The 10,143-nt window shown below is 40.4% G+C and overlaps 2 protein-coding genes across 2 annotated transcripts; one reads left to right on the top strand and one right to left on the bottom strand.

Moving 5' to 3' along the window:
• Positions 1-944: 944 nt before the first annotated feature.
• LOC115795887 (mammalian ependymin-related protein 1-like) lies at positions 945-5,134 on the bottom strand. Its single transcript, XM_030752013.1, has 3 exons — positions 4,832-5,134; positions 3,069-3,277; positions 945-1,518 (listed from the first exon to the last, which is right to left on the bottom strand). Exons 1-3 carry the CDS (start codon positions 5,065-5,067, stop codon positions 1,325-1,327), a joined length of 639 nt encoding a protein of 212 aa, XP_030607873.1. The 5' UTR covers positions 5,068-5,134; the 3' UTR covers positions 945-1,324.
• A 1,572-nt stretch (positions 5,135-6,706) lies between these two features.
• Positions 6,707-9,349, top strand: LOC115796266 (nucleolar protein 7-like). Its single transcript, XM_030752590.1, has 8 exons — positions 6,707-6,795; positions 6,852-6,891; positions 7,501-7,560; positions 7,906-7,961; positions 8,047-8,072; positions 8,193-8,265; positions 9,003-9,124; positions 9,243-9,349. Exons 1-8 carry the CDS (start codon positions 6,707-6,709, stop codon positions 9,347-9,349), a joined length of 573 nt encoding a protein of 190 aa, XP_030608450.1.
• Positions 9,350-10,143: the final 794 nt, after the last annotated feature.

Raw genomic sequence — 10,143 nt, 5'->3', positions numbered from 1 at the left:
TGAAATTTCTTTAGTGATTTCTTGGTTCTGAAACTTCGGGAGTTGATAGTGGAGATGTTTTTCTTTCAAAAAAATATTTCTAAATCGATCTTTTCAATTCATTCCTGTATATTTGACCTGTATCTAAGAATCAGCCCTTGCGACTAATGACTCATTTTGCCAGATCAGGTCACATTTATGATTCTATAATGATAAAAAGTTGAGTACTGACTTTAAGGATCAGTCTGTAACGTCCACCCCTGACAGTTCCTCATGCACAAGGTTTCTTTTTGCAGCATAGTTGGAGCATCAAGAGTTCATGCATCACTATTTCTATTTCTGTATTTTGTAATTGATAAATCGACACGGAAACAACACAGTGACTACATTAAAGAGAAAAAAAAACTGTCATTAGAAATTCTGTATAAAATAAGGGAAGTAATTTACTGCTCAGGTATACATCCTTACATTTCTTATTGTGTGGTGCTGTGGGGGATAGATTTAAAATTGAAAGTAAAAAAATTCATAGACAGATGAACCCCAAACTGGTAGTTTGGACTTGATAGGCTTTGAAAAGGGGAGCCGAGAGTCAGTTTGTTCTGGTGCAGCTGGCATGCTAACTGATCCTGACAGGTGAGATTTTATCAAATCAGCAAAACATTCTGATTCTACAGAACAGCAGACAAGACAAAGTCTGCAACCACAACCAGCCCCTGTGATCAGTACAATTTACTCTCCACTGTTCTATTTGAAGATGTTAAAATTAAAAGTCTATGTTTTATTTGTGTTTGTAAATAAAAAAAATGTAATGGGATTAATTTTATTGCAAAAGGTTATCGTCAGACTCCGAGTGATGACACAAAAAATGATGTTTATTTGAAACAGCTGAAAGTGACAGGAAGTTACATCATGGAATTATTAAAGTGTTGTACTTAAATCCAGTTTTGAGGTTATGTACGGTATTTCCATTCATGCTACTTTCATCATTTCAGACAGAAACAGCCTTTTTTCCCCACTGTATTTATCTGACAGTTTTAGCTGTGAGTACAAATGATGTTTCTCATCCAAGCATCCCAAATTTCACAGTGAAATCAAAGATTAAAAAATGAGCACAGGTTTCAACAGAACAGTAATTTTAGTTCCCATAAATCATCTTAAAATCATTCAGATTTGATCTTCTGAGCTTTTGGACAGGCCTGACCCAAAGTCTGGGAACCCCTGGACTGTAGCAGTACAGATATTAAAATTTCAGCACACTACAGTAGTGAAAGAATAAACAAGGAAGCGTTTTAAGACCCAAACTGCAGTTTAGCTTCTAAGGTCAAAGGTGAGATGTGGTGAGGTCTCAGCACTTGAGGTTACCCATCCTCTCAGGCCGGGCCGATTGGCAGGTGCTCGGTGGGGTGAAGACGTTGGGATCGGTGATTCCCAGCTGCAGGCTGAAGAAGCGGGTGGAGGTGGTGACACTGCTGTTCCTCGTGTAGGTCTCCTGCACTGGGTAGCAGTCCTTCATGGTGTAAATACCCACCCAGGTCTCATCTGGTGGAGAGACAAGGAGATGTTACTGCAGCTGAAATATCTGTTATCACCTGATGAGGTGCCGGTTCTGCCTCAGCGCCTTATGAGAAGTACGTCACCTTCAGACAAGGGTGTTGGGGTTACTGATGTTGGAAGAAAATCGTGCTGGGCTGCATCTGCAAATCATTGGAGAATTTGGAGCAACCCCTCCTAAAGCCACTGAAAACACTCATTTCTTTTATATTTTGCTCTTGAGGAACAAATTGTTTTGTAATATTTTAAGTGGTCTTGAGCAATTTTTCTCCAGGTTTTCTGAAGGTCTTTAAAAGTGTTTCTTTGGACATTGGCTGCTTTTACACTCATTTTCAGTCTAGTCCTTGTGGCCATTTTCAGAGGAAGCTACTTAACACTGATGTATGAATCATTCAAGCATAAAAAGGCAGCTAGCTCAAGGAATGAAGCAGTGTTGTCTAACAAAGAACCAACATTAAATTGTTTCTTTAGGCAAAAACATCATTTGTTTCAATTTCTTTACTTAAAGCTACAAAAGTGTCAAAGATAACACAGTTTGACAGGCATGAAATAGAGCTATTAGCCACATCTCAGCAGGGTGTGCAGTGTCCTTGAAAAATTTGAGAAAAGTCAGTATATTAAAATTAAAAAAACAAAATTGATGGAATTATGAACACAGAAAAGCACCATCAGATTTTGATCTACCACACAATACCATCTGGAAAGCATCTGATTGGCAGCGAATTAATTTTTCAGCACGACAATGATCCCAAACACAGACAATGCAGTAAAAGCATACCTAGATATTAAAACACACAATAAAGCCCTATCAGTCATGGACTGGCCTCCCTGGAGCCCTTCAGCATTACTGAAGCAGTGAACAGTGAACTGAACAAAAAGCAGCCAAGATCCAAAGAAGAGCTTCCAGAAGCCTGGAGAACTATTCCTAAAGATGATTTTCAAGCTCATTAGAATTGTACAAACTCAGTTTTTGCCTTATATGCTGAATTTCCATTTGTTTGCACCTATTTACCATTTTCCTAGCAAAATTATTATTATAAAGAAATGGCCCAAGACTTTTGCACAATACTGTGTACTAGTAATGCCAAGTAATAACTGGTTCTCAAACCAGACAAAATGTGGGCCAGTTCTCCAAAGACGGGATGTAAAATGGAAAAGAGTGGAAAAGAAGTAATTTAGACTGCATTCACTCTCATAATTCAATAAAACCTGCCAGACATGAAAGAAAACCAGAGTGAAAGGATTCATTCTTATTATAAAGCAGCTGCATGATGTGCTGAATTTAGATCTGAATGAGTGAGGAGCAGCAACACAAACTGTAACCAGCTCCTCTGTATCCACCTCCACTGAGAGAAAGCAACGTTATGACAACTCATCTGAGAATTATTCAAAGTAGCTGCTGATTAGTTTTCTTTTTCTCAGGCAAATCACTGCTTTACAGTAATTAACCAGTATTTCCTCTAGCTTTTGACCAGCCTCGATCGTCATATTTCACCGGGCACAAAGCCGTGGGCGCGGCATTAAAAACTCAGACTTACGCTTGCGTGCCGGCTTCCTGTCCGACCACTCCTGAACCTCAATGTTGTCCCCGGGGCCGCCGATGAAGTACTGGTCCTCGAAGGTGGAGTTGTCAGGGATGTCGAAGGGATCCCAGGCTTCAGTCAGAGCGATCTTTGAGCATTCCTTCGTCTTCTGGTCAATCTGGAACATCACCATGCTCTGATACAAGTAGATGTACTCAAAAAACCTGAAACAAAGAAGTTAAAGAGGAGTTTGGAGGGGATTGTGAAGCTTGTATCGACAGTAAAGGTCTCACCAACAGAACTGAAAAATGAAGTCAATGTCAAAAACTGTAGTTCCTCAAATGTCCACTTGAAGCTGGCTCCAAAGGTGAGTCAGTCCCTGAAGACTCCCCATGTTCAACTGGGGAGTCCATGGGCAGTTTTGGTCACTATGGATAGTTTCCCCCTCCATAAGAGCTCTACAGAGGTGATTTGTTGATACCAGTGGGGTGTGGCTGCTTTAACTGGCAGGTGTTCAGCCGCAGGCATCTTTGCACTGATTAAGCAGTGATCGGAACACTTTATGGATGCAGCTTCCTAACCAAAGTTCCTAGCTCCATGTGATAACTTAACACTGCACACACTCATCCAAACGTGGTCACTCCTGGCTGCAGAAAACCACCTGCCAGTGGCCAAAACGTACAACATTCAAATTGCAGAATCCAAAACCAGCGGCTAACATCGCAGTTCTCACTTCAAGTTCTCACGCACTGAAAATATGGGACACTTATTTGGGTAGACAGTTTGAAGTATTATGCATATTGATTTTAATTTGAATGGGCACCAGGATGTAAAAACTGCATGTATAGAATAAAACAGCACTCGAAACCCTTGATGCCGTTTAAACAAAATAAGGTTTTAAAGACTTCTTTCTCCCTGGAAGCTGCACCTGAACCACCATCAGCACTGTACGAGAATTTTCCACCAGATTTCAATTCAGGGTTTTTAAAGTATTGTTTGTCTGTCTTATGAAGTCTCTCTTTAAGTTTAATTACAGCACATAGCACATGAACATTTCCCTTCACACTGGATCTGAGACGATGAGGATGGTGGTGTCCACGTACTTTTGTCAGGCTGCTGTTCTTTGCTGTGCGCAGACCAAACAATCCAAAGTCGATAAGCAGGTTGCGTCCTTGTTTACCAGCCAGAGAATATTTCACAACTGCAAACTTTAGTCCAGGCTGAGGCTTTGTGTAACGCTGCAGCTGCAACTAACACAACTCAGTGTGCGCTGAAAAAAGGCAGCTGACAGAGAGGGTCGGGTGTGTGTGTGTGTGTGTGAGTGGAGCAAATTCAAACAGTATTTAAGACCCTTTTTATAACACAGTCAAGTTTTGGGTTACCATTTTGTGAATAAAGCCTTTTAAAACAGAGCAGACTGTGTGTCTGGAATCATACCAGGTCTTTATCACTACTGCTAATCTTTATTTTTTTATTAATTATACTATAATTATATATAATTTTCTTCTTATTGTTATGAAAGATTAAAAAAAAACTTTTTTATACAGTGAAGCTTTATAGTAATCAGTTCAAGCAACTTTTGGGTTGCCAGATTTGTAAAAAACAGTACAGTATTGTATTTCTGATGAGGTTATGGAGAAAAACAATACTGCAGATGAATATGAGCCGGGTTGGAGATTATTTACAGCTGCAGCTTGTTTTGCATTAAGTCCTCACTCTAACTGCGTGCAGCAGTAAAACGCACGCTCTTCAACAACGTGTTTATTTACTGGTCTCACCTCTGACATGGGGTGTGCTTCTTATGCTGCTGCAGGACTCGGATCCTCTGGTTCAGGCCATCGTAGGAGACGGCGGCTCGGCTGTTCCTGCCGGTGCTGTGGTCGTACACAACCCACCTTCCCTCCCCCTGCAGCGGGGCGACGCAGGGCCCGTCCGCCCGGGACGCATCCAGCCGCGGGAGGCCGAAGACAGAGGCCCCAGCAGCGGCCACAAACACGAGCAGAAGTTGGTGCATCGTGCTTGGAGATCCCGGAGGTCCGTTAAATGATAACAGCTGCGGTGCTGGCTGGAATAAGGAGGACGGGTTTTCCTGTTGTACTTTCAAAGTAAAAGCACGAGTTACACTGGAGATAATTAACATTTTTCTCCAGATATTACAAAATAAAATAAAAAAATAAATTAAAAAAAACATAAAGATGACTCCATGAAGCTTGTTTCCGCCACTGTTTTTTTTGTACATAAGTCACTTATTTTTTCAAAATTTCGACTTGGCTCTGCCTGATTTTTTTGCCCACACTATAAAACTTAACAGTATATCTTAATAAAAGAAGCAAGTTCATTTACTTAATCTGCTGAAAAGTTGTAGCCACTCATTCCCATTGTGGGGATATTCGCCATCCCTGCGTAGCAGCACTTGCGTTTTACTTAGGTTACACAGTGAACAACTCTACTTGGCTAACTTAGCATAAGAGAAACACTCGACAACATCTTCTCCGTTGGCTGGCATTCTTCATGCTGCGTACAGTCAGCCGTTTATTCAAAAAACATATACAAGGTAGTGGTGCGCGTGGGCACCTGCATGGACACTGACGTCATCACATCATGCATGTCTAATTGGATGCTGATAAACATGGCTTTGCCCTATTAGCAAAATATGCTTAACACCCATAAATTAAATAGAATTAAAAATGAATTGTTGAAGTCCTAACTCAGCTGTTTTGAGTACAATTAAATATGTTGAGCATTTTAAGTTGTGGTAATATAGTTCCAGTTGGTTCCACTGACTCATTTTCTTAAACACCATTTCATTTTTCATCTTTCAGTCATTGTTTCTATTTTAGTTTTTAAATAATCACATATCAAATATGTATACAGATAATTGTTAACGATCCCCCAAAGTGTAAAGATTTGATGTTTGTCAAAAGACAGAATAATTAATTAAATCAGTAACTGTTAAATAAGTTGATTCACAGAAAATTCACTATTTTAACAAATAATGTTTGTATAAGAACATTTGTAGATTTAAAATAAAGAGGCACTCATGAGCGCTTGGGTGGCTCAATGGAAGAGCAGGTGAACACGCATGCCACGTGGTGGTGCCGATGGCACAGGTTTGCATCCCGTCCTGCGTGACTTCGCTGTCTTCTATTCTAATCTGATGCAGATCCAGGACCAGATAGCAGATGATCCCTGCCACTCTAACAACAGACTGATCTCCATGCTGCCATCAGGGAGACCCTTCTGAAAGGATGAATGAGGAGGAGCTTTTACCCTCAAACCATCAGACTAATGAGACTGCAACCTAAGCCCATCCCCACTACTCATTATCCACTCCTAGACTGCTAATTGGCTATTATTTAAAAATAAATAATTTCATTGCGTGTTATACTTGTATAACAGTATACTTGTGTTTGTGAAAAATAAACTGGAAGCTTGGATGGATGTTGGAAGACATTCTGCAAAAACGAATATAACTTTTTAAAAATACAAAATAAATAAAAAATACAAACTAATAAAACTTTTTATAATAGTATAAAGGGCGTTAATTCATTTATTTATATAGACTGTTTGTTTCCTGGGCTCCTCTTAATGCGGCTATTTCATTTTGCGTCACGGTGTGTGCGGCGCGGCCTGATGACATCATGCTAGCCAACATGGCGAAGAAACAACGTGGGAAAACGAGTTCGTCGTCAAAGACGGAGGACAGCGAAAAACGCACGGAGAGTTTCAGCTTGACTCTGGAGTCTAGCGACGATGAGGCGCCAGAGGAGGTGACCTTTGAAGACTCCAAAGCTGAAGCTCTGCGGACCATGAAACAGGCGCTGGACACGGCCAGAAGGTAGCTAGCAGCTAGCTAACCAGTGCAGAGACTGTTAGCCCAAACGCAATTCAAAATCTGTCGTATTTACGTGTCTCTCAGCCAGTGAACAGATTAAATTCATAGTAAGAGATTAAATTCATAGTAAGCGATTAGTTTGATTTGTACGTGGGCACGTTTCAAATCCGCAGCGCGAAGTTGAGCAAAAATTATGTCCACAACGTTTATATTTTTGGGTGCTATTTGAGTACGCTCACTGTGTCATGATGGACCGCGCACTCAAAGGCCTCTTTATTAGGCACACCTGTGCCATCAGTAACTGTTCTGCCATAAATTACAGCCGCGGTGACGTCAGGTATATTTTACCTCTGGGGTAACGTTTGAAGGTGGTGTTGTCCAGCACCACGAACGTATCAGTACGTTATTCCGAGGCGTTTGTCGGGTTTTGTAGTGTTTTCACACACGAGGGAGCAGAATTTAGTACAACACCATCACAGTATGTGATGACGTGATCAGTAACGACATGTCTCCTGCTTCATTGGTGTTCTTGCTTCTTAAAGAGAAGCTGTACCGTGGTATGTTTGTGCCGTGGTTATCCGTGAAACTGATGAAATGCTTTTGTGTTTGCAGAGAAAAGGAGCTGCTAAAGAGAAGAGGAGGAAGAGACAGGAGCTCTTCCAGGAACAGAAGGTGTGCGCATGCATCACGTTTAAACAGTTTCAAATACTTCGAACCATGAAGATGAACATGTTTTGTACCAGTTTAAACTTTTTACTCAAAATGCAACACAACAAAAATAAAAGGTTCCTCTATCTGCCTGTCAGTGTGACCCTAATGCTGCACAAAAACAAACAAAAAATAGTTAAACAAATGGCAAAACAAAGGCATCAGATTGTTGGCATGCTGGTGTTGGCTCAGGTAGGAGTTGCTGGTGTGGTTCCAGACCCAGAGTGTTTTTGTTTCACCTTTTTTTCTGTCAGTGTGTGAACCTGTAGTTTCAGACTGTCCACTGAATTAATGCAGTTTTTTCCACAGAAAAGAAAACTCTTATCGGCTGATGTGTTGGAGGAAATCGACTCGGCCCCTTCAAAGTAAGATTACTCATCTAAATCTTGGATTTTTCACCATTTTCTCCACCACCTCAATCAACACTCAAACCTGTTTTTTTTCCTCCAGGAAGCAGAAACAGTCTGTAGATGAAGGTAAAGAAGCTTTCTTAATAAATCCTTAAACATTTAGCTGATGCTGTTGAAAGGCTGGACCCTGCTGTGTGGAGCAGCAGAATGAGTTTCAGATCTGTGACTTAACCTGTCCTCACCCAGGTCAAGAGGAGGGAGAGGAAGACGGGAAGAAGAAGAAAAAGAAGAGGAGCGGGAAATTGGCAGATGCCCGAAAGTATGTCAATGTCGTTTTTCAATTATTTAAATTTAATTGAGTTTTTCATACACAGAGCAGACCCTCCAGGTTCTTTGTTACTGTTTAGTTAGCCTGTCAAACAGCTTGTGCATTAGACATTACCAGGAACAAATAGAAACAAAAATGTATGTAGTTTAAGACAAATTCTCAGAAACTATTAATTTTTTATGTAATTGAATGACTGCTTGCTCTTATTTTGAAAAAAGTCAGTCACTGTTGACCTGTTAGCCCCGGCCCATCCACATGAGTTTCTCTTCCCAATTCTGGAGATCCGGAGTTATTCTAACCAGAACAGGTTAATGTGCACAGAGCTCATCAAGATGAGAAAGCAGAATGAGGAAAACCATCTCCAGTTTTGGTGCACGATGGTGGAGCTGGAGTTCATTGGCAGGAGACGAGACTTGCTGAAGAAGCAGCTGATTATTTTTTTTAATGTCATAAAGTTCTCTGCAAATAAAATTTTGGTAGATGAGAAACTTAAATTCATTGATGAAATTCTGTGTGCAACAAAATGAGCTCCTCTACTATATAATCTAAACCTGTTACTAAGCACTTCACTGCCTGCTGGACCCACTGATCAGAGTCAGCCTCTTGATTCTATGAAAGGACATGCTGGTGTTACTGAGGAATTACCAAACCGATCCTGACCATTACTCACTAAAATGAAGCTGATCAAACACCTTTCCTTTTTTTCCCTTCCTTAAATTCATGTTCAGTCTGAAGGGGAAGTACACGGTGACGACGACGAAGGAGCGAACATTGACGTCACTCCAGCAGCAGATGGCCTTGGAGTTCATCCAGTCCAGACTGTATGGACCGGGAACCTGCAGGACCACAAGTAAGCAGGCGCCATCGACACGGGTTCAAATACAATGCAGCGACATCAGAACGATGCTTTCCAGCCATTTGTGATGTCTGTGGAATGATTACGTTTGACAGCCTATTTTTAAACACAGGTTATGTCAGAGGACTAAAAGCTTCCAGCCTGGCCACCTCATATTTCCCTGAAAAAAATCCAGGGGGCGTGACATACTTCTTCATAGGAAAACTAACAGATTTTTAGCTTTCTACTGTTTCAAGCCTTTTCTGAGCAGCGTTTTCTGTGGAGCCATTTTCAAATGGCTATATCTCAAGAACTACTTCAGCTCTCTCATTCAAATATTTTTAGGTCAAATATCAGGAATATGGGATTTCAAAAGTGCAGCTGAAGTTCCAACATCAAATTCCGAGAGCTTTGATTTGCTTCAGTATTTGATAGCACAGCCTGCGATGCCATTTTTGATCTGTAGAAAGAACAAATTCAGAGATACAGGGTTGATATTTATAACACAGATTCCCCACATATGAGGTGTACTATATACCATAAAACTACTCTGATCAATCATCATGGAAGAAAGTATTTTCATGCAAGTTCATTGATATATTTAAAAACAAAGACACAATCTGACATTTGACCTTCCTAGAGAGATTTGGTGTCTGGTAGTAACACAATTAAGGTTTTGAAAATTTGATATTTTTTCATATGTTGACAGATTTTTGATAGAGAGCTGAAGTTTAACAGTGTGTCTCATGCACGGGGCTAAATGATGTGTCAACCATTGCCCCAGCGGTCTTCAGCTACAGAAATAATGGAACATGAAAATTGATGGAATGACCCAGAAGCTAAATCATGAAACATCATGTCCTGCTGCTGCAGTACAGATATTAAAGCTATAATAACCTACAGATGTAGGTAATGATTGAATGGTTTGTCACTCTAAAGTGGTTAAGTTTTGGGACATTTTGCCTTCTTCTGTTTTATTAAAAAAAAAAAAAAAAAAAAAGCACCATTTCCCGACTTGAGGAAATTTAATTATT

Source organism: Archocentrus centrarchus, chromosome 17 (assembly GCF_007364275.1).
Source record: "Archocentrus centrarchus isolate MPI-CPG fArcCen1 chromosome 17, fArcCen1, whole genome shotgun sequence".
Classification (NCBI taxonomy): domain Eukaryota; kingdom Metazoa; phylum Chordata; class Actinopteri; order Cichliformes; family Cichlidae; genus Archocentrus; species Archocentrus centrarchus.
The sequence above is the reverse complement of the archived record's forward strand: the minus strand, read 5'-3'. Positions and strand labels throughout refer to the sequence as shown.

What these genes read in the sequence shown, in the direction of transcription:
- LOC115795887 (XM_030752013.1), bottom strand. Translation starts at nt 5,067, where the DNA reads ATGCACCAACTTCTGCTCGTGTTTGTGGCCGCTGCTGGGGCCTCTGTC. An exon ending in AAGCACACCCCATGTCAGAG is followed by an intron (nt 3,278 to 4,831) that starts GTGAGACCAGTA and finishes TCTTTGTTTCAG; the next exon opens with GTTTTTTGAGTACATCTACT. An exon ending in CAGGAAGCCGGCACGCAAGC is followed by an intron (nt 1,519 to 3,068) that starts GTAAGTCTGAGT and finishes TCTCTCCACCAG; the next exon opens with ATGAGACCTGGGTGGGTATT.
- LOC115796266 (XM_030752590.1), top strand. Translation starts at nt 6,707, where the DNA reads ATGGCGAAGAAACAACGTGGGAAAACGAGTTCGTCGTCAAAGACGGAG. An exon ending in AGCTCTTCCAGGAACAGAAG is followed by an intron (nt 7,561 to 7,905) that starts GTGTGCGCATGC and finishes TTTTTTCCACAG; the next exon opens with AAAAGAAAACTCTTATCGGC. An exon ending in ATCGACTCGGCCCCTTCAAA is followed by an intron (nt 7,962 to 8,046) that starts GTAAGATTACTC and finishes TTTTTCCTCCAG; the next exon opens with GAAGCAGAAACAGTCTGTAG.